This window comes from Melanotaenia boesemani, chromosome 12, assembly GCF_017639745.1.
Source record: "Melanotaenia boesemani isolate fMelBoe1 chromosome 12, fMelBoe1.pri, whole genome shotgun sequence".
NCBI lineage: Eukaryota > Metazoa > Chordata > Actinopteri > Atheriniformes > Melanotaeniidae > Melanotaenia > Melanotaenia boesemani.
The window spans coordinates 23148948-23170759 of NC_055693.1; the positions used below are offsets into that span (position 1 = coordinate 23148948).

The window sequence follows — 21812 nt, forward strand, 5'->3', positions numbered from 1 at the left end:
AGTTTGATACAACTGAATCTCAAAAACTGAATTCTATCTCTTCAGTTTGGTGTCTATATGAATTATTGATAAGATTTGTATGACTTCTCTTATTCTTTCAACATGGAAATTGACATTAAATTCTGCATGTTAATAATAACCAAAAGATGGAGCTGTTGGATCATTGAGCAGCTCCAAATCTGTCATGTAAGAAGTTATGCAATTATAAAAATTAAGAATTCAAGTTTAACCTAATAAATCAAGATTAAACTAATAATTAGATCAATCATTTTTAGATATTTTTAGATTTGCTACACTAACTGAGGGAGCTGCCCTCCTCCTCTACTTTAGTTTAAAGTGAGAAAATAAAAAGCTGATTAGAAGCTGCTTCACCTGATGTTGTGTGCTTTTGTGTCTTCAAGGGGCCCTAAAGCAAGAGGAAACCCCCCAGAGAGGAAAAATGCTGAGAGTATAATAAATCAAATTAATCAAGATTGGGGCCAGGGAAGCTTCATACTCCATGAGCAGGTCACCGATGGTGCACTGGACTTAATTCGCACTAATAGGATTACCTGCTACAAGCTGGGATGGCCAGGGAGCATCGTATCTATTCACAGCACAGACTGCGCAGCACTATTTGTGGCTATGTTTTATCATGTGTGTTTGCTTTCATGAGATTCTGAAAAACTGCAAGTAATCAGATCATCTATGGGGTAATGTGCTAAAAATTTAATGTTTAAGCATTAGTTTAATGTAATGGGGCTGCTGGATAAACTGTCAGGCTGGCTCGGCCTGAGGAAGAAAGAAGTCAACGTTTTGTGTCTAGGGCTGGACAATAGCGGCAAAACTACCATCATCAACCAGCTTAAGCCAGCCAATGTAAGTTCATGACACTAAGCTTCAACCACTGGGCATTTTGAGACCTTTGTAGCTATTGGTGAGTAATTGAAAGGCCTGTGTGTTTGCAGTCCAAAAATGTGGGTAGACAGCCTTGTTCAGCAGATAAACCTTAATTCCATTACAATATGTGTTGGGATACATATTGTAAGAGGGTCTTTTAAAACCTTTATTTCACTACAATTATTCGTTTTCAGCATCCAAATCATTTAGGTCCATTGTCAGAAGAGTGGAAACATGTTAGTCAGGTAAAGCCCATAACACACTTTCCTTCTATTACCTTCCTGTTGACGTACTTTTGCCATTACTTGTCTGTTTTTGTGTGTTTGTCCGTGGGTGTTTTGTGTGTGGTGGTGCATGCAGACACAGGCACAAGAGATAGTCCCAACAATTGGCTTCAACATTGAAAAGTTCAAGAGTTCAAGGTAGAGCTGAAAAGATAATAAAGTAGTTAAATCTCAATTCATAATCATGAATACATCAGATTGTATGATGCTTTATCTTTCCCTCTTTCTCTCTGAATACAGCCTGTCCTTTACAGTCTTTGATATGTCTGGCCAGAGCAGATACAGAAGCCTATGGGAGCATTATTACAAGTAGGAGACACAGATAGGCACTACATGCTCAAAATGTGTAGGAATTCATCATGACATTGAAATTATGACATTTTCTTTTGGTTTTTTGTTTTAGGGAGAGCCATGCCATCATATTCGTCATCGACAGCAGTGACAAACTGAGAATGGTTGTTGCTAAGGAGGAGCTAGATACTTTCCTCAACCATGAGGGTATGCAAAGCTTGTAACTGTGTCAAACACAAACTGTGCATGTGATATGTCTTACAGTTAAAATGGATTTATTGTACCAAAGTTTAAGGAAAAATAGTAAAGAGTAAATTTTTTGTAAGCACATTTAGCCTCAGGTTACAGGTTAATCTACAGGAAACTTGCTGGAAACTATCAAATTTTCTCCATTTAGCATGACTGAGATTTTTCTCAACTGTGTTTTCATCAAATTTCTAAATTTCCATAAGCAATTAGTTTTAGTCCCATCGTTGATCATATCTGAATGCTTTAAATAGCAACATAATCAGCTTCACTCCCAAACTGCCAATATCAGTATCAGCTTTGTATGATGTTGCAACCAATAATATCCTAAAAGGTTCGTTTTTAATAGTTAACTGGTGATTTAATCTTTGGTCTACCTTTCTAGACATCCAAAGCAAAAAGATACCAGTATTGTTCTTTGCTAACAAGATGGATCTGCAGGACGCCATGTCTTCTGTCAAGGTCTCACAGATGTTGTGTTTGGAGAACATCAAAGACAAACCCTGGCACATCTGGTAATGCATCTGCTACCTGGTTTCACACTTATTTTTAGAGGTATTGTCTGAGAAAAAGTGTTATGTGAATAGGTTAATTATTCATGGTCTTGGAGGAAGTACATTTAGAAAGAATATGAACTAAGCCAAGCCCTGCACATCACACCGCACCCTCATGATTTTGTGCTCCTGAAGTTACCTTAAGTCTTAAGCAGAGACAATAATGTTACTGGGCATGTTTACTCACTGGTCACTTCCTGGGTCTTTCTATGGCTCATAGGTTGTTAAGAGACAGAGCATCATGCTTTACTCGAGGCTTGGTTGTTTCACATACATCCTTGTTTACTCATTCGACAGATGGAAGGCTGATGGATTAAGAGCTGGGCAGATTTAAACAGTCAGGATCCAAAATAAAGTCATGAGAAAGTGAATGTGTGCCACAAACAGCTTAACTGTTGGACATCTTGTTTTTCAGTGCCAGCAATGCTATCAGAGGAGAGGGCCTACAGGAAGGACTGGATTGGCTACAAGGTAAAGTCTATGGAGTGTATTTAATAAAAATTATCATAAAGGGCTGGAAAACAATGGCTTCCTTGGATTTAAATGTCAATTTATCTTGTTCTTTCATACCCATAGATCAAATTGCTCAGTAAGTATCTTCCTGCTGAATCGTGGTGTCATGTGAAGTGATTGTGTTGGTAGAGCTTAACTTGATGGTTGTCTGGGTGGAGTTAAATTATCTTCCCTTTGTGGTAAAGATATGACACAAAAGCAATAATATACTATTTTAAACATACCCAACAGAAATTATTTCCAAATTAGTTTTTTGTTTGCTGTGCAGTTACTTTTACCTCCCAGAAGAACCCTGTGACCACTTTGTATCCAAACTCTTAGCAGATGACAGGAAATGATTGTAAAACCAAACTACATTTGATTTTTTTTTTTTTTTTTTTTTTTTGACAGATCATATCAAAACAATGAACAAGTGAACGAGCATGGATAACCATGGAGCGAGAAATGTGGAAACTGGAACTCACCCATTTGGAGTAATTATCACACTCGATATTGTAGGCCTTAAACTTCGTTGTCAAATAGCCTAGCACTTCCTGTGTGTGCTACACCTTCAAGGCTCTGATATTTGAATGAGACAAGTGTGTATATTAATTATTTAAAGCACCACTACTCCCTAACCCCCCTCATTTTCTCCTCATAGATATGTTATACATGTACACAGAAACTTGTAAACATTTTTTATTTGTGGCTGCTTTTTTTTTTTTAATGAAACATGCTTTATTAATTTCATCCACTGGACAACTTTTTTTCAAAATGCTGTCGATGCTGATTACTGCACTAACTGGAGCTCAATAAAAGCTTATTACTTGCCGAGAGTATGCAGTGTTTTTTAATAGATTAAACACAAAACATCCACGACACAAAAACTTTTTTTTTTTAAAAGACAGTTTAATAAATTACATAAATTGTTCCCACTATATATCAACTATATTTACATGGAGAAAATAATGTTCATACATGTGGTCTTTTTTTCTTCTTCTATGAATAAATATTAAATACTTTTTATAAAAGTGAACTTTCAAAGAAATACTTAAGAACTATATTTAGACAAATATAATATATTTTTTTTATAAATAAGCATACTTTTTAACCAAAGCATTTAAAATAGCTCAGTTTTTAACCAAAAAGTGCTTCACTGTTCATTTTAAAGCACTCCTGATATTAAAGTCTTCAGCTCCTCTTTCTGGCACATCAAAAGCTGTAGAGGTACAGCACACTCTTTCCTTTTCCTTATTAACATCCTTCATTATTTACGTCTGTTTCGTTCCATCTCTTTTTCGATTTATTCTGCATAAATCCTATTTGAAGAGCATGTAGAGGAATTTAGTGTGGAAGTGAGCGCTGGAGTCCAGGAGGATGCACATGTTCTGGAAAGTCTCTCTGTCTCCAAAGTGGTTTCCTGGAAACAGAAAACATTGTTTGCTTTTTGTATTGACTGAAATATATACACTCACTGGCAAACTTGTTTAATTGTTAACGCAAATAGGTAATCAGCCAATCAAATGGCAGCAACTCAATGAATTTCGGTGTGTAGACATGGTCAAGATGACTTAAGATTTAAGGAACACTGAACGTAGCATGGTTGTTGGTCTGAATTTTTTAGAAACTGCTGATCTACTGGGATTTTTACACACAGCCATCTCTAGGTTTTACAGAGAATGGTCTGAAATTTTCAGTGAGCAGCAGTGGTCTGGACCAAAATGGCTTGTTGATGTCAGAGGAGGACTACAGCAGCAGAAGACCACACCAGATGCAACTCCTGTCAGCTAAGAACAGGACACAGACTACAGTTCACACAGACTCATAAAACTGGACAATATAAGATAGAAAAATGTTGCCTGGTCTGATGAGTCTCCATTTCAGATGCCACTTTCAATTGTAGAGTCACATTTATGCATAAGCAACATGAACGCATGGATCCATTTTGCCTAGAATCAACAGCTCAGGCTGGTGATGGTAGCGTAATGGTGCGGGGGATGCTGTGGACCACTTTGTACCATTTGAACATGTTTAAACACCCCTGATTATAGATGTGGACCACTACCATCTCTTTATGAACATAGTGTAACATCTTCTGATGCTACTTCCAGCAGGATAATGAACTGTGCCACAAAGCTCAAATCATTTCCATGTTTTCTTGAACATAACAATGAGTTTACTGTACTCCACTGGCCTCCACAGTCACTAGATCTCAATCCAGTAGAAGAGCTTTGGGATGTGGTGGAACAGGAGATTCTCATCATGGATGCAGCCGACAAATCTGCAGCAACTGCGTGTCGCTATCATGTCAATATGGAGCAAAAACACCTTGTTGAATCTATGCCATTAAGAATTAAGTTCATTCTGAAGATAAAAGGAGGTCCACTGCGGTAATAGCAAGGTGTGTATTTTAAAATGGCTGGTGATTGTATATCAGATTTCTATTTATAAAATTTTATTATTAATAAAAAAAAGCATTCCAAGAAGGAGATATCAAAGAGCACAGAGATATCTAATAGTTTAAGTGAGGTGAAACACAAACTTTTACTAACTTAATACATAAATTTACATCACTGAATTATAAAAACTGTTATATATAAGTAATATATACAGTAATATATAAAAACAGTCAGTTTGTGAATGCGGGTATAGTCACCACCAATAGTTTTTTACTTGCAAAAACTTTACACCAATATTTATCATAGTTTGCCACAGACTCTATATCAATGCCTGAAGCTGGTGGATTTATTCATATACCCACATTAGAGGAAATTAGAGTATGCCTCCAGATGTGCTATTGGAAATTAGCATGCATGGAGCAGAAATGAGGGTTGGATGCAGTCAGAGATAAATGAAGGTCTGCTGCAGGTACCACAATTGAGGCAAAAACACATCTACCTGAACTAAAAATGCTTCTAATGAAAAATAGGAATTCTAAGGAGATGTCATCTGTCTGAGCTGTCAACAACATGTACACACACATACATGCACAGCAACAGAATCTTCCCAAGTTCGCTGCTCTACACCACAGACAGAATCATTTTCTTGACTTGCACACATCCTTGGTACAGCTGAGTATTTCTCTATGTATTTATTGTTTGTCTAAATATCTGTCAGTTCATCACATTATACATTTTAAAAGTCTGTCTTAATCTGCCAACCTTTCAACAGGGTTGACAAAAAATGTAATTAAAATTCTTCAAGTAATCTGTTTTTGATATTTAATGGATTATTTCTACCTACTGTTCTTTAATGATGATACTGAACAGAGTCCCTCCATCTTTCACATCTTAAATTTTTCTTTATTCCAACCCATCCCATATCCTCAACCCCATTAATAAATAAACAGTCCTTACATGGGTGGCTACAAAATAATCATTTAACAGTCAACTTTAAAAAAAACAGAATGCATTTATTTCCACTCTCCAAGGAGACAACTAGTCATTTCAAAGCTTATTTCCACTGCAAACTGAAAATTCTCCACTCTAGATACGTACAGGTATTTGGGGATCACACTCTCACATACAATGAGCATGTACAAATCCTTACTCAAAAACTGAACCAAAACTTATTTGTCTATAGTAAATTCTGATCACATCTTTGTCAGTTTCTAAGGCATATTTACATGCAATAATGTCTTCTACTGTGTCTTATTGTTTACGCGTTTCTAAACTTGCAAACAATGAAATCTATGAGCCCGTGGCAAGACTATAACAGAGCATATAAGATCCACCACAGGCTCCTTGGCTGGACTCACCACTGTTCTGCTCTGTCACTGTGAAATGCACTAACCTTTCAGAACTTTGTACTGAGTCATGGGACTACATTGTATTTCCACCTGCTCAACGGATGCCCACCTGCAGCGTTAGCTGCCTTAGTGCCAAAACTTAACCCCAGATCTTATCGTTTAACCAGAACAGGCTTCTTCCACTACCACTCTTTAGGAACTGTTATGGACAAAGATCTTTCTTTTATGTGCTGACCAAAGCCTGGAACAACATCCCTCATCATATTAGGACTATATCATCACCAGGACTGTTTAAAACAACCTACAACCGCTATTTGTCAGAGACTTACTGACCACAGCCTCCTCCAACCACTGCTTTCTACCGCTGTAAGAATGTGTGATTGTACTGTCTGTGAAGATGCATTGTGTCTGACTATGTTCCTGCAGAGCAGCAACCTGCTGAAATTCAGCTTTGCTGAGTCGGGCTCAATTGCTTTTAATCCTTTGCTGCATACATGAAATAAATAAAATAAATAAAAACATAACATGGTGATAAAACAGTGTCCCTAGAGGCTCTTGTTCTCTAATCAAACCTGTCTAAGATGGGTTTCTTTTCTAACAGATTACTTAAAGAGCTAAACAACAATAAGATGTACTCTCAAGAAAGCCAACACTCACCTGCTGCAGAAAACTCAAAGAACTCCCTGGTGACTTCAGAGAAGGTGTTTTCCAGCTGCTGAATGAAGCTAAACCTTTCAGGTGCTGTGCTGAAGACCTTGCAGATCTGCTGTACCAAATTAACTGCCCAACTCATTTGATAGCCATCCTTCTCACACACCTGGAGACATACAAAGAAAGATCAGTGAGACCTTCAAAAAAATAACAAAACACGTTGCCATAGCTTTAAAACATTTTCTGATTTGTGGCATGGTTTACTGAGCTTTATGAGCAAAGATAATTGGTTAATTAAGTTATAGGAATGGAAAGATCAGTTTATGTAAGGACACTGCTGCTAAAGACTAAAACATGTCTCTTACGATGATATAAATCACATTTTTAAATGTTTTGGATGATTAACACTGACTTTTTTCCTTCAGAATTGACACATCACCCTTTATGAAGGGGTTCCAGAGTAGTGGACTAAATCAGCACCATGGACAGCACAAGTCTCTTCTTGTTTTCATCACAATAAAAAAATAAATACACATGATCGTCATGACTTTTGGGGAACGTTGAAGAATGATCAGCAGTATGAGCTCAGCTTAAAGATAAGGCCAAGGTTTTATCATTGGCCCCTTGTGGTTTCTAAGTAAAGCATTGTTTCTTGTGTTTTGTGGCTGTTAGAATAAATAGCGGAACGTTCTAAAATCCCCTCCGCATCTACTGTCTATGAATCATCCTGTGTGTTTAGTCATGCTCAAGCAGCTGTTGATTCTCTATTAAAAAGTTCTTAATATACTCTACTAACCACAAATTAGGCTTACCATGAAACTACTCAGTTTAAGATTGAATAAATATTCTCACCAGTATGATATAGACGATGAGTCTTGAGACCTCACTCAGTCGTCCATTCAGGGCCTTGCTGGCCAGAACAGTGTAACAGAAGCGGCTGCCACACAGCACTAAAAGGCGGGCCATGTTCTCTATATGCCATGGCTGAGGAATGGCTGCAAATGGAGAGGAGGAAAGCAACTTTAAAACGATTGAGAAATAAAAAAAATATTCTGTTGTGTTTTGTCAGCTGGGATGTTATAACTGTAGTGTGTTTGTCATGCATCCTGATGTAAGATACCAGTTAGCTCCTCCAAGATTGCCAGCAGTGAGTCAGTGGTCCAGCCTTTGACTTCTAGTTTTCCAAAAAGCATGAGGATGGCCTTAGCTAGGTCCCACAGACCGCTGTGTGGTAATCCCCTCTCCACCAAATCTTGCCAGCCGAGAGTGCCTGCACAGAGGAGAATTCGTCAATTTAATACATTTGTAACAAAAAAAAAATGTCTTTATCAGATAAGCCTCAACACAGTCAACACCACTAGGTTGGTTTAATTAACTGTTTGGTTCTGAGTTATCTCACCTTCAGGCAGCAGAGGTCCATAGAGGATGAACAGTAGGTGAGCCTGGCTGACCATGGGCCAAGGCTTCAAGAGTTGCATTAGCCAGAACTGGGACTCTGGCTGGTTTGGCCATGGGTCCAACAGAACGTGCCGGCAGAACAGACGAAGCTGCAGCTCCTGGTATGGCTTTACCCCTTGGGGGCACACACATTTATGCATTTTCTCAGCCTCTTTAGAATTTCACATTCTTTGAGAAAAGAAAGAGGCTTTGAAGTGTGTCACTTTATAGCTGTTTAATGCTGTTAGCTCTGTGGATCTGACCCAGAGATGAACATGAATGCTCCACAAATATTAGAGACTGGACATGATGACTCTAACAGATAAGCTCACTTTTACATTCCTGCTTTATTCTACGTTTCCACACACATAAACACAAACCTGGTTTAGCTGTAATTACTGCTTCAGTCTTCTGCATCAGGTTTGTGAGTTCACACAAGAAGTTGAACACTCTGTGGCACTCCAGCTCATCCCAGCCAGCGATCAGAGTCTGCAAGGCCATTCATATTTACATTTTATTACCAACTTTCCTGTTAAAATATTTCAAGTATCCTTACAGAACACAAAGTAAAATTAAAAATGAGTCATCACTCAACTTAATATATGCATAGATTCAACCTGGAGTTCCTGTAATTATCGCTATTTTTTACAGCACACAGCACTTCTTCGTGTCACTTTAATGGGCTGTAACAACAGGGTGTTTGTTGCTAAAAAGGTCCTCTCTGGAGGAGCGTGTCTTCATGCTCCATTAATTTATGGAATCTGAATGCACTCATATTGCCTTCATCTTCTCTTAGCTGTAGCTGAGAACTCACTTCCCTTAATTACATTCATGTTTCAATTTACTGCAGTATCTGCAAGCCTTTATATGACGCGCTCACCTGGAGGAAGACACCATACCTAGAGAAGCCAGGGCAGCCTGGTGCAGGGCACTGCTCCAACATGAAGCAAGGAATCTGACACAAATCACAGGGACACTTTTGTCAGCTTTTGTTTGAACTAGTCAACATAAATTGTTAAGAACATTACTGCATTTGTAAACCTACTTTGATGCATTGTATACATTTATTTTTGCTTGAAAGAAAACATATTTTTATATCAATTGTTTTTTTTTTATTTTCCGTATGTTTATTCTTTATAATGTGACTTTTATTTAGGCTAAAAGTACAATAGAATACTGTGCAAGTGTTTGGAGACATCCTTTATTTCTAAGAGAACAACAAACAGGAGAAGTGATTTATTGAAATGTGCAAAAATAAATGGAAATGGAATATAACAGATAATGGAAATGGTGTCTATAAAATTCTAAAAAGCTTGAAAGTTTATATTTGCTGTGATCAGCTCCCTGGACAACTATGGTTAAATACCACTTTATTAGATTACAAGAAAGTTTGACTCTTCGGAAGGAAATTATGAAGATTTAAGCCTTTTTTTTAACTAAATAATACAAAATTGAAATAATATTGAATTTTTAATAATTTACAAACCAGACATTCATTTAGTTTGTTTCCTCTGTTCTAACCTGTCCCCTCACCTTTCCCTTTCCTTACCTGTGAAAACTTGCTAAAGATAAACTTTAACCTTTCCTTTGTGGGTAGTAACAGGGTACATCTCTTGAACAACAAACCTAAGATGTTAAACAAAAGAACACATCACTAAATTAAAAAGAAAAACTGGTCAAATGGGGAACAGTATATGAGAAAAGGGCTTTGGGAAACATGCTTCTCTGTTTAAAAAATATGTAAATAGACCAGAGAGGAGTGCTTCACTAAACAAAACAAAGCAAAGTGCAACATACCCAGGTCTCTGTAGTGTTCAATAGTTGCTCTCTGTTCAAGGTATGCGTAGGGGTGAAAGCTTTGGATGATGGTTTTATTCCTCCAGGCCACAGAGGACATGTAAGCCACAATGTAGTTTGTGATTTCCTTTGACACCATGGAAAACACACTGATCTCCAGCACTGACAAACACAAACACATACATACAAAATTGATCTAAATAAATTATATAATAGGAGTCACATTTACGGTATTTCAGAATATTTTCTCATGAATCTTTCTTGTTGGCAGAGCCCAAAGTTGTTTAGTTGGTTTAAAGTTCCCACAAAAGAATTTGTAAAATGTTAGTTATCACACACATTTTCATATTTCCTGTACAATATAACAGAAGGTCGATCCTCTCCCAAAAAGCCCAGTCGATTCTGACTGTTCATCTCCAGTGACCTTCAGTGTCTTTATGAAATTTTATTTCAAGTTATTTTGGGATCTGTCACCACAGTTACACTTAAGTTAGTGATATACAGTACCAGTCAAAAGTTTGGACACTGTCCCATTGGATTTAGTGAGAAACTGTGGCTAGACTTTCGACTGCTACTGTAAATATTGAAACCCACAAAAAAACTGCTCTTGGATAAAAGTTGTGTATACCCATACAAAAATCTGGGACACATTTCTTAAAATATTTCTGTTTGAATCAGCTTGAATGATCATGAATCATGTTGAATTACTGTGGCATATATTTTAAAATTAAGTCCAGTTGTAGTACATACTTGTTACTATAGGCTAAGTTTGTAATTGTAAATTTTTATTTAATATATCTCTGGAAATTACACTGAAAAGCACACAAAGTGCAGAGTATATTTTGACCTTAAGTACTTTAATAGCACACAATATTTAGCAAAGTTGTGCAACACAAAGACAACAGCTCAGCTCTGTAATAAATTCATAAACCTTTAACATAGTTACAACTAGGGGAATGGCTATAAATGGATATGAAACCACTGATCAGGAATTGTTTTAATCCGGTCAGATCTGTTATCATCCCAACAAACTGAGCTGAGACTCAAAGTCCTAACACTGAAAGCTGTTTTTAAACATACCAGACGAGTTAAAGACTGTTATGAGATAAGTCAGTGACATATACCTGACAGTTGATCTAGGATCATGTGTAACACCTCTGTAGGCAGCCAGTTGAAGAAGCTGGGACCGGTGATACTCTGGCTGCGGGTCATTGCGGTTGTGATGGTCCAGGGTCGCTGAGTCTTCTTCAAACGCCGAGATTTGGGTGCCAGTGTGTACTTCCGAACCTTTCTGCTTGTTTTCCTGGCCATTGTCAACACTGGTTAGCTCACTGTAGCCTACACAAAGAAATAAAGATAATTTTGCTTGGACATGAGCTAACCAGTTGTTGAAGTTGGGAATTCATCCACAAAGACTGAATGAATTAAGCTCTCCTCGTTTGGAATAGCATCTTGCTACTACTGCTAGCTAACCTTGCTAGCAAAACTGAACTTACTAAACTTTAAAACTGTTGACTTTAAGCTCTGTTTTGCCTTAGAATGAGATTGTAATGCACAGAATACACGATTAACAGTCAATAACATCTTACCTGGATTATTAAAAATGTTATCAACAAATGTGTATGTAGCAGCACAGCCAGCTGTGTGCTAACTTCAGTGTCTGATTACATCAACTCATAACGGCGCGAAAATGTTCCCGTGTAACTTTTATCTGCGTGGCAAGAAGGGGAGAATATTTAAATACAATCCACATAATTGTTCATTTGTGTCTATTCAGAATATAGCTGAGTATTAAATTGTTATTATTTAACAATGACAGGGAAATTTAAGGGGTATAATAGTCTATTTACAGTAATATAGAACATTACTTAGAGGTTAAAATTATGCATGAAAATTATTGTGACGTGCGGTGTACTACAAAATATAAAATAATTATCACATAATATTATTTTAATATTTGGCCACTCAAATGTATTTCTGTACGACTCCAATTATTAACTCTGTAACTTTCTACAGTCTATGTAATGTCTTTAGTGTGTGACATAATTATTTTTCGCTAATTGAACAATAAAGTGCGTAGAAAAGTAATAAAGTGAGGAAGACAGAACTTTGCTGAACCTTGAGATGGTATAAAAATCTTTTATACAGTCTATGGGTGGCGCACGTGAGCTGGCAGGTGCTTGTTGCTGCTGTGCTAAAGCCTTAGCTAAAGTCAGCAGGTGCACTGTTGCCAACTCCTCAGTAAGAAAAGTAGCTATTGGCTGTCCTAAAAGTGGCTAGAAGTCGCTAATCAGCATAATCAGCCTAGTAAATATAGTTGTAATGGATGCTGCCATACAGAGGGATGTCGTGGGATAGAGACAACCTAAAAATGTTTAGAACATCAAATTAAGTAAACAAACTAAGAAATAAATAAATAACGTCGTTTGCTCTGAATACAGCTGGGAGCTGTGTGCTGCTCCGAGAAGACTCTTTTGGACGGGGGAGGTGTCTGCGTAGCACCCGCTCCTCATTGGGAAGAGTGCACGTTCATTCACGTCAGTCTCCAAAAGTCTCCAATAACATCAGAAAAAGTCGCTAGATTTGTCGTTAGTCGCTAAAAAATAAATAAATAAAAATAAAAAAAACGCTAGAGGGGTCTGAAAGCTCGCTAAATATAGCGACAAAGTTGGTAACACTGAGCAGGCCATGTGGTGGTGCAGCCAGAGGTTTCTTTATTTTATGCTTCGTCTGAATCCCCAGATGGATGATTATATATCTATATAAATTATAAGACTGAAATTAAACAGAGGCGGAAAAGACAGATCAATAAAGACTTTCTTCTTTGGTCATTAGAGAGATCTTTTCATGGAGCAGGACAGGCTCATGGACTTCATATTCAAATAAAGGTAAGACCACAAATGGTTGTTTTCTTTAAAAAAATAGACTAAAAATAAATAAATACATTTTGAAAACAAAAATGTGACCTTAAGTGAATTATTCTACTTTTTCTTGTTATTGTCTTGATGACCGACTTGTAATAAAATGGATTAAATCACCAGAATTTCACGTTTTAAAAACTAAGAATTTAACTGAGGATTAAAATTGAATTTATGTTCACATTTCTATAATTTACTTTGTTTAGAAGGAGTATGAATTATTTAGAACACATAATAGGAGCAAATTTGCTTTATTCATCGTCTCCTCTTGCTATAAAAGACAGGTTATTTCTAGGCCAAATATGTACTTGTGTGTATTTGTGTTGATCTGTGAATAAGAGAGAGGAATGCTGATGAGATATGAAACATTCCCAGTGGTCAAAATGCTGCAATTTAAATAGATATTGAGTTTCTATAACTGTAAATTGGACTATAAAGGAGTTAGTGCCCCACCAGCCACGGGAGAACCTGGGTTTGAGTTCCCAGAGTGCCAACAGAGATGAACCAGTATGGGTCCTTAAGCAAGGCCCTTAAACCCCCACAACTGCTCCCTGATTACTAAAATATGGCAGTCTACTTTCTAGTACATCTACAGATGGGTCAAACGCAGAGCCAGATGTCCCATTCTGGATTTATTAGTAAGTAAAAATTATTATTATTTTTATTTTTATGTGGAGAATTTTAAGAGGTGTTTTATAATGGTTTAGATTTTATATAGAGTGTTTATATTTTCATGTGCATTAAGTACATATACTTTTAACAAGATGTTTGAAAAAAGTGCAGCCTTTTCAGATCTGTGAAGAAACAGGATACTATTTACTTTACACATCATGTGTTACTCTCAAGCACTGAGTGCAGCAAACCAACTATGCTCAGCTGCTAATCACAGGATTATTCTGCTTAACTAAGACTATTAAGTGTTCCACATTCAAATGGCGTCTCCCACAGGCAGACCTTGGAGAGGATGATCCCTTCACTATAGGAGAGCTGAATGCTGCATGAAGGACCCAGGGGAAGGGCTGGTAAAATGCTCTTGTATACCAACAGGATGTCACAGTAGGCTACACTTGGGACATAGGAGAAGAAAGAGAGATGAACTGCAAAAAGAAGTTGGATCTCAAAGGAATTAGATGCAATCACCCTATTTAATTGACTCATCTGCCTCGCCGTATAGTATGTATCACAAATACAGCACCACACTTGCTAGTTTCACAGCTTTGTTAGGGTACAGTTGTTTTTACAGTTCAAATACCTGATAAGCTTAACAAGCTGGCGTATTGTGTGTTGCTAGTAGGTTAAATACTTTTGCTATTTGTAAATTCAATATTTATTTTCATTATGAACAGATCTGGAGATGTAAATCTGAGTTATTGAGACAAAAAAAAAAAAAAACAACCAGTGAGGACAATATCTCCTTTGTCTGTCTCTGCTTACCCACCCTGCTCTGCCTCCAGCTACACATTTGACATCGGCCCTTTTTATCTCTCTGGAGCAAAAGCCGGCAGTGGAACTGTCTCACATGCCATCTCTGACATGATGCTGCTGTCGCTGACAGGGATAATGTCAAATAATGAGGATGGGGATATCTAAAACAGGCCTGTCACAGAGCTGACAATCCTACGGTACACGTTTATTCTTTATCCATTCAGATTGGAAGCAGATACAGAAGGAGCTGGTCACCATTACCATCTTGACCTGAGACCATGAACCTTTAGGCCTCTTACTGGTGAGTATACAGAAAAGAAAAGTTTTTATGAAATATTAAGGGGGAAAACTGTACATGTGCAGCATTTAATGGAGCAGAAACTTAGTTAAGTTTTTGTTAATGTAAGGTGATTTACACTGTTAAAACTGACACAAATCTAAAGTAAACAGAGTAGAAAAATATGCAGAGCTTTGCTTTTGTTTCTATTGTTTCCTTTTTGTGCCATCAGAGTAGTCCATCATGAAGTAAGCACAATGAGGCTTGTATCACTGAGATTTTAAGAGGTCCTTGCGGTGCCAGGTCTGACCCTGAACAATAATCAGGCTTTATAAACAGCCTCTGTTCTCTGAGAAAGTCGAAACAATGGCTTTCTAATGGTACAATTTTAAATGTAAAGTTTCTTTTGGTCATATGGTTTCAAAAAGGAATTTTTAGCATTGATATAATTTATCTTGTATATTTTAATAAGTCGTGCTTTCGAGGTTATCTTTGTCCTAAAATTAGCATGCACAAGTGTTTTGTTAAAAGCATTGAGAAAGAACAAATGTAAATGATTAAGTGGCTTTTTTACACTTTGTGGAAGGAAATCTTTACTTGTTGCCTCGAGCTACAAGTTGGGTTATTTTTTACGGCTCTGTTTGTTTGGTCAATGTATAACTGAGTGCTACAGGGTCTCCGATCAGACTTTACTGAAACAGGAAATTAAATCATTTATCCCATTATTAGAACGACCACCAGTGCTTCCCTTCTTGTCACAGTTTGGGGCCTGGCAGTCAGAGGCTCTGTCACTAAGCCATTCAACCCCTCGCTTTCAAACACCCCGTACAGCTGCGAAAAAATTTCAAAGTTAGTGGCTTATGGCGGCGCTCTCAGCTCGGGTGGTTTCTGTAAATGTTTAATTTCCTCTCTCTCTCCTTTCCTGAGGGGTGGCGAAGAGCTTAACAAATCGACTACTGTGGTTTGCCCTCCAGAGGAGAGCGTTAAACAGGTGAAGCTGAACACTGCTCTCATTAGTCACACATGCAGTCACCTGCCGCTCACCAGAGACCAACGCCAGAGCTCTGAAAGTTTCCACCGCTATTTCTTCCCACACTCGGGAGACACTTGAGGAATGGCTAAGACTCTGTGACTGGATGTAAGCTCGGTGGAAAATGCTGCGCTGCTGGGGACCAGGCAGATAAGAGGAGTAATCCAGCCATATTTCAGCCTTTGGGACAGTCAGTAGTTTTGTGTTGAAAGTGTCTAATTTTCAAGTGATTTTCTTCTTTTTGTAATGTATCTTAAGTAGTTTCTGAGTTTTGATCTTTTTAAAACCTCTGAATTTATTGTATAATTACCAACTGAGTGGCAAATGCTCTTTAACAGATGGCGATCATCACTTGACACTTTGAACATCATCAAAAATGTTTTTACTTTCTAAACTTTATACTTTGCAGTTCAAGCATCTGTCTGAGCGAGCCAATCATGGCCAACATGGTGGTTCAGCTCCTCGGCTTCTTCTTAGGACTGCTGGGCTTTGCAGGAACTGTGGCTGCAACCGTGCTCCCCCACTGGCGCATCACGGCCTATGTGGGCGCTAATATCATCACAGCCACCGCCTACATGAAAGGCCTGTGGATGGTGTGTGTCCGGCACAGCACCGGCATTTACCAGTGTGAGCTTTACAAATCCCTGCTGGCACTGCCCCATGATCTGCAGGTACTGCAGCTGCATCGTTTCCTGAAACTTTTATCTAAAGCATCTGATGTGGCCATGAAAAAAGCAGAAATGGTGGGAAGAAATCAGTCTAACTACTTACTGTTTATTTCAGTTGTTAATGACAGAAATGGGGGAAATTTTAATTAAAATCTATCAAATTTACATCATATCATTACCTTTGATAAATATCTTTTACCTAAAATCTTTTAAATTTTTCCTGAGTTCCAAATAATTTAAAGAAACTTCATTAGACTGTTGCTGATAAAACATTTAACACATTAGTGACAGAATAACTTCCCAGTCAGTTTTTAGGCTGATCGATGGACCACTTTCATACAGAAATGGCTTTTTGAGGCATCATGCACATCATATTTACCTGTGTTCATTTATTACTGCTCTCTTACAGATTTTGCTCCTGCATCCAGCCTGTTATGATCAAAATCATAGGACAGGCAATGACTAATATTACTTTTTTGCTTCATCATTCCCTGATGTTATTTTACTCAAAGTAAATAAAAAATGTTGCAGTGATAGAACTTTAAAAGTAGAAAAATCGAATGAAATGAGAAATACTTATCACCAAGGGAAATTATTAAAAATATATTTGTACAGATAAATTGGAAAAAAAAGTACTTAACTTTTATTATTACTATATTTACTATTACAAAGCAACACAGACAAAGCTTTTACACATTGCCATGATGCATGAATTTGAAATTAACACAATTAAGTAACCAAGCCATCTATGTTTGTGCAGGTTGGTTATAATTTTCCTGCACATTTTTCATTAAACAAAGCAAACAGTGTTTAACGAAGGACTTGCCTCTGGTGTGTTTTGGTAGATTAGCTCTTAATATTGATCAAAAAGTATTTTCTATATTCATTATGTTCAGTTAAACCCCAAATTAAACAAGGATCCAAAGCTTAATCTGCATGTAAGTGTTATTGTGTCTGTTTACTTCATGATTCCAGGTGACCGGATTTAAATAAGCAGCAGACTTCCTATTTGTGCAGTTTTAAGTCATCAGTTCATTTCTAGCATGCCAGGCATATTTTTTATGCTCTTTAAATGAGACATTTATAAATCTGTAAAATAGTTAAAGATAAGCATACTACATAAATGCAAAATTAGAAAACACTCAGAAAAACACAATAAAATCTACCTTGTTAAAAATAATGGCTGTGAACAATATCAACTGTTTAATTAGTTGAATATCACTTGTGTTCATTATTCAGCAAAACTGTGACCATACATTAACTGCAAACTGTGATGGGTTTGTAGGATTTGTCAGTGCAGAATGCAGTTTGTTAGTTAATATAAATCAAAATGTGAAAGAGCTTCTCTACTCTGTTCTTGTTTAGGCTGCCCGGGCACTCATGGTACTCTCCTGCCTCACCTCAGTCCTGGCATCTCTGGTTGCTGTGATGGGGATGAAGTGTACCCACTTTGCTCAACATTCAGTGGTCAAATCTCCCCTGGTGCTGAGCGGGGGGATTTGCTTTCTCTGTGCCGGTCTCCTTTGCCTGGTCACCGTGTCCTGGACCACCAACAATGTCATCATGGAATTCTACAACCCCTTCCCTCCCAGTGGACAGAAGTATGAGATCGGCCTGGCTGTTTATCTTGGCTACGCTTCGGCCTGCCTCAGTCTGACCGGGGGGGTGGTGCTGTGCTCAAGTAGTAGAGGCGACGGGTTGCGAAGCCCCCAACACATGCAGAGGAGTCAGCTGTCATCACCTCCCCCTGTCTTCAACCACATTCATCCTCCTGCTCCTCTCTATAAACCTCCTGAGGCCCTAAAGGACAATCATGCACCCTCACTTTGTTCCCTCTCCAGCAATGGCTACAGACTCAACAACTATGTGTAAGGCTGCAGACATACTAACACTAACTGTGAGAACACCGGACCTGTGTATATAATGAAAAAGGTTCTGCATAGACCTGAACTGTCATCTGATCACTTTGACAACGTTTTCTTTTTTCTTTTTCATGATCGTCAGATCACATTACTTTCTCTACTCAAAAACAAAATGTTGTCATTAAAGGATATTTGATGAACTACAAACTTTTTCATCCAAGCGTAGAGCCCAGAGAACCTCTGAACTGCCTGTGTTTGTAAGGAAAAGAACTGAAACCTCTGGTGCTGCTGCAATGCACCTAAAGGACCAGAAGGTGGCGATATGCTACAGGAAAATGTCAAACAAGAAAGCGACAGCTTATTACAAGACTTTCACTTGCTTGTTGAATCCTATTTTTTTATTGGTATAATTATTTCTTAAAATACAAACAAAGCAAATGCTTCAGAAACTTTAAAAAATAACAGATTATTAAATATTTGATGTCTGTAAATCATCATTAGCCTGTAATTAATAAAAATGATGGTTTTATTCCATGTTTTCTTCTACTTAGCTTCAGGCCAGAGTTACTGAGATCACTCACAGAGACTTTAATGACAATATTAGAGTTAAATTTAACTTTTCAAACAATTAAAAGCAAAGCATATGTGAGAAAGTTCATTTTTTGATGCATGTTTTAAAATGTTATGTTGTAGCTAATGTTCTTACATCTAAAATCCATTGCTGAACAAAGAGAAAGTGATTGCTACAGAAAGATGTTTGTACTGTTAATGAGAGTTGCGGGCTACTGTAGAGCCCTGATAAACCAGAATTTTCATAATTTTCTGCAAACCCTCATTGGAGAGCTGGGTGAAGCTTGAAGATGCCACTGGATGGCGGCAACACTCTTTTGTTAGAATCTGGGCTCATCCTGTAGTGAGAAGGACCTTGTATGTTTTCAGACTGCAGCTTTCTATGCTGTTGAATATTTGACACTTATTTATAAGCTGGGTAACATCAGGGTTTTGTTTTTTTTTTTTTATGATTGACTTTGGGATGTTCAATACAGAATTATTTACAACTCCTCCGAGGCCCTTCTGGCTGACTGAATAACTACCTGTAACACAAAGAAAATGTTTCTGAGGCTTATTTGTAGAAAACCCTCCAATTAGAGATGCCCTCTGTCTGACAGACCGTCTGCTGCAAGGACATTAAATTACAGGATGTGTCAACATTCAAGAAAGTCACTAGCAGTAAGAGTAGTTATTTACTTTAAGGGAATGAATTATATAAAGGAAAAGAAAAGAAAATGAACAGAAAATATCTTCAATGAAAGCATCTGATTGCTAATTGAAATAATATTCTATAAATTTTACTGGACTGCTCTAGAAAGTTAGTAAAATGTACAGTTTAACATATATTGAGATTGAAAACATGTTTGTGAAAAAGAAATAGAAAAAGAAACAAGAGAAGAAAAATATTTTTTTCTTTAGTTTTTTTATGTGAACCTATTCCCTCCCCCTTAATGGAAACTACACCTGGCCAAGGAAAAAGATTCCACCTGGATTTAACTAAGCAAATAGGTATGAGCCTCCTAAAGGATAATTACTGCATGGGCAATAATCTTTCAGCTGGCACCAAGTTATTTAATCCCAACTGATGCAATGAGTAGCTTCTCATTTCTTAAACAACCATGTGGAAAGACACATCTCATGCTTGTGGAAATGTTGGTCTGTTTAAGAAGGGTCAGATCATTGGCATCAAGCAGAGGAAACATCTAAGGAGATTGCAGAAGCTACTAAAATGGGTTAAAGAACTGTCCAACACATTATTTAAATCTGGAAGGATAGTGGGGAACCATCGTCTTCGAGAAAGAAGTGTAGGAAAAAAAACCTGAATGTTAAATGGTTAAATTATAAATGTTTGATGAAATCAAACTGAAGAAAAACAACAGTTGAACACAGGGCTGTGTTTAATAGTGAAAGTAGGAACATTTCCGCATGAGTAAAGGGAATTCAAGTGATTGGGACTAAATAGCTGTGTAGCCATAAGAAACCCACTAGTCGGTGAGGATAACTGGAGAAAAAAAGCTAGAATTTGCCAGGGAGAACAAAGATTAGACTCTGGAGCAACAGAAGAAGGTCAGGTGGTCTGATCAGTCCAGCTTACCCTGTTCCAGAGTGATAGAAGCATCAGGGTAAAAAGAGAGGCAATAAAGTGACACAGGCATCATGTGCCTACTGTACATGCCTGCAGGGGAAGTCTATGATCTGGGGTTGCTGCAGTTGGTCAGGTCTACGTTCAGTAACATTACGTGTCCAAAGAATGAGGTCAGCTGATACCTGAATATACTAAATGAGCAGGTTATTCCATCAATGGATTTTTTTCCCCCGATGACATAGGCATTGGGGAATAAAAAAAAAAAACGTCAGAATTCGTCAGGCTCTATTAGTGAAAGAGTGGTTCAAGCAGCATTATTTTCACAGATGGATAGACCACCACAGAGTCCAGACCTGGGGTCTCATTTATAAAACTGTGCGTAGGATTCTTACTAAAAGTGTACTTACGCCCAAAACCGGAAGTTGGCGTACGCCATAAAATATTCTGATTTATAAAACCGTGCGTACGCACAGGTGCAAGCAATTTCCCCTTTATAAATCACACTCGTCCTTGAAGTTTGCGCAGGTGAATTTGGCTCATGTTCCGCCCACTACACACCCACTTTCCACCATAAATGGTCAATGCAAAGTACCTCAGCGTGTATTAAAATGAGCCAGCTGATCCATGTTGTGATCCATGAACAACGGCAACCGCAGGGAAGCGAACCAAAAAACGCAACTTCACAGAGGCAGAAATCGATGCATTAGTGAGTGAGGTGGAGAGTCGAAAAATTATTTTGTTTGGTAGCCACAGTAGTGGCGTGACAAATAAGAGAAAGTGTCGTGAGTGGCAACACATAGTTACCTCAGTTAACTCTGTGAGCGGGACAGAGCGGACCATGGCGAGATAAAAAAGAAACCATCAATGAACTGAAGGAAATCAGAACAACACTGCATAATTTGTATGACATTATGTTCGACATTTCAAACACATTAAAAGAGCTTGTGAAAAAGTGAACCTTATTGTCTGCTTAATCGCTGCATGACCTCCTCACGGAGCCGTGCCCCGTGTTGGAACTCCCTGTGTCTGGGAGGGGGCTGTGGGTGAGGGTCGGCATTCCGAGGAGGGGGGAGGCCAGGAGGTAGTTGGATGCCGTGCCTCAGTGCCAGGTTGTGC

At 37.9% G+C, this 21812-nt stretch overlaps 3 protein-coding genes across 7 annotated transcripts; 2 read left to right on the forward strand and 1 right to left on the reverse strand.

Moving 5' to 3' along the window:
• Window positions 1-718: 718 nt before the first annotated feature.
• LOC121649962 (ADP-ribosylation factor-like protein 6) lies at window positions 719-3647 on the forward strand. 4 transcript variants are annotated; one of them, XM_042001128.1, is made up of 9 exons: window positions 719-858; window positions 1074-1124; window positions 1240-1301; window positions 1404-1472; window positions 1567-1661; window positions 2086-2215; window positions 2670-2725; window positions 2831-2843; window positions 3158-3647. In XM_042001128.1, the coding sequence occupies exons 1-9, from the start codon at window positions 736-738 to the stop codon at window positions 3195-3197; spliced, it is 639 nt and encodes a 212-aa protein (XP_041857062.1). In that variant the 5' UTR covers window positions 719-735; the 3' UTR covers window positions 3198-3647. The 4 variants fall into 4 exon arrangements, with proteins under 4 accessions (XP_041857062.1, XP_041857064.1, XP_041857063.1 ...); XM_042001130.1 differs by lacking the exon at window positions 1074-1124; XM_042001129.1 differs by lacking the exon at window positions 2831-2843 and having other exon boundaries at window positions 3158-3241.
• Window positions 3641-12088, reverse strand: LOC121649960 (F-box only protein 47-like). The gene is made up of 11 exons (XM_042001125.1): window positions 11969-12088; window positions 11504-11717; window positions 10380-10541; window positions 10132-10208; window positions 9463-9537; window positions 8963-9071; window positions 8545-8718; window positions 8266-8415; window positions 7998-8140; window positions 7152-7311; window positions 3641-4166 (listed from the first exon to the last, which is right to left on the reverse strand). The coding sequence occupies exons 2-11, from the start codon at window positions 11688-11690 to the stop codon at window positions 4066-4068; spliced, it is 1338 nt and encodes a 445-aa protein (XP_041857059.1). The 5' UTR covers window positions 11691-11717; window positions 11969-12088; the 3' UTR covers window positions 3641-4065.
• A 962-nt stretch (window positions 12089-13050) lies between these two features.
• Window positions 13051-19740, forward strand: LOC121649961 (claudin-14-like). Of its 2 annotated transcripts, none has more exons than XM_042001126.1 (6): window positions 13051-13267; window positions 14246-14470; window positions 14947-15023; window positions 15927-16188; window positions 16439-16700; window positions 18063-19740. In XM_042001126.1, exons 5-6 carry the CDS (start codon window positions 16467-16469, stop codon window positions 18567-18569), a joined length of 741 nt encoding a protein of 246 aa, XP_041857060.1. In that variant the 5' UTR covers window positions 13051-13267; window positions 14246-14470; window positions 14947-15023; window positions 15927-16188; window positions 16439-16466; the 3' UTR covers window positions 18570-19740. The 2 variants fall into 2 exon arrangements, with proteins under 2 accessions (XP_041857060.1, XP_041857061.1); XM_042001127.1 differs by having other exon boundaries at window positions 15927-15990.
• The last annotated feature ends 2072 nt before the right edge of the window (window positions 19741-21812 follow it).

What these genes read in the sequence shown, in the direction of transcription:
- LOC121649960 (XM_042001125.1), bottom strand. Translation starts at nt 11,690, where the DNA reads ATGGCCAGGAAAACAAGCAGAAAGGTTCGGAAGTACACACTGGCACCC. An exon ending in TCTTTAGCAAGTTTTCACAG is followed by an intron (nt 9,538 to 10,131) that starts GTAAGGAAAGGG and finishes GATTTGTGTCAG; the next exon opens with ATTCCTTGCTTCATGTTGGA. An exon ending in TGGACCTCTGCTGCCTGAAG is followed by an intron (nt 8,416 to 8,544) that starts GTGAGATAACTC and finishes TCCTCTGTGCAG; the next exon opens with GCACTCTCGGCTGGCAAGAT.
- LOC121649961 (XM_042001126.1), top strand. Translation starts at nt 16,467, where the DNA reads ATGGCCAACATGGTGGTTCAGCTCCTCGGCTTCTTCTTAGGACTGCTG. An exon ending in CACTGCCCCATGATCTGCAG is followed by an intron (nt 16,701 to 18,062) that starts GTACTGCAGCTG and finishes GTTCTTGTTTAG; the next exon opens with GCTGCCCGGGCACTCATGGT.
- LOC121649962 (XM_042001128.1), top strand. Translation starts at nt 736, where the DNA reads ATGGGGCTGCTGGATAAACTGTCAGGCTGGCTCGGCCTGAGGAAGAAA. An exon ending in AGTGGAAACATGTTAGTCAG is followed by an intron (nt 1,125 to 1,239) that starts GTAAAGCCCATA and finishes TGGTGCATGCAG; the next exon opens with ACACAGGCACAAGAGATAGT. An exon ending in GAAAAGTTCAAGAGTTCAAG is followed by an intron (nt 1,302 to 1,403) that starts GTAGAGCTGAAA and finishes CTCTGAATACAG; the next exon opens with CCTGTCCTTTACAGTCTTTG.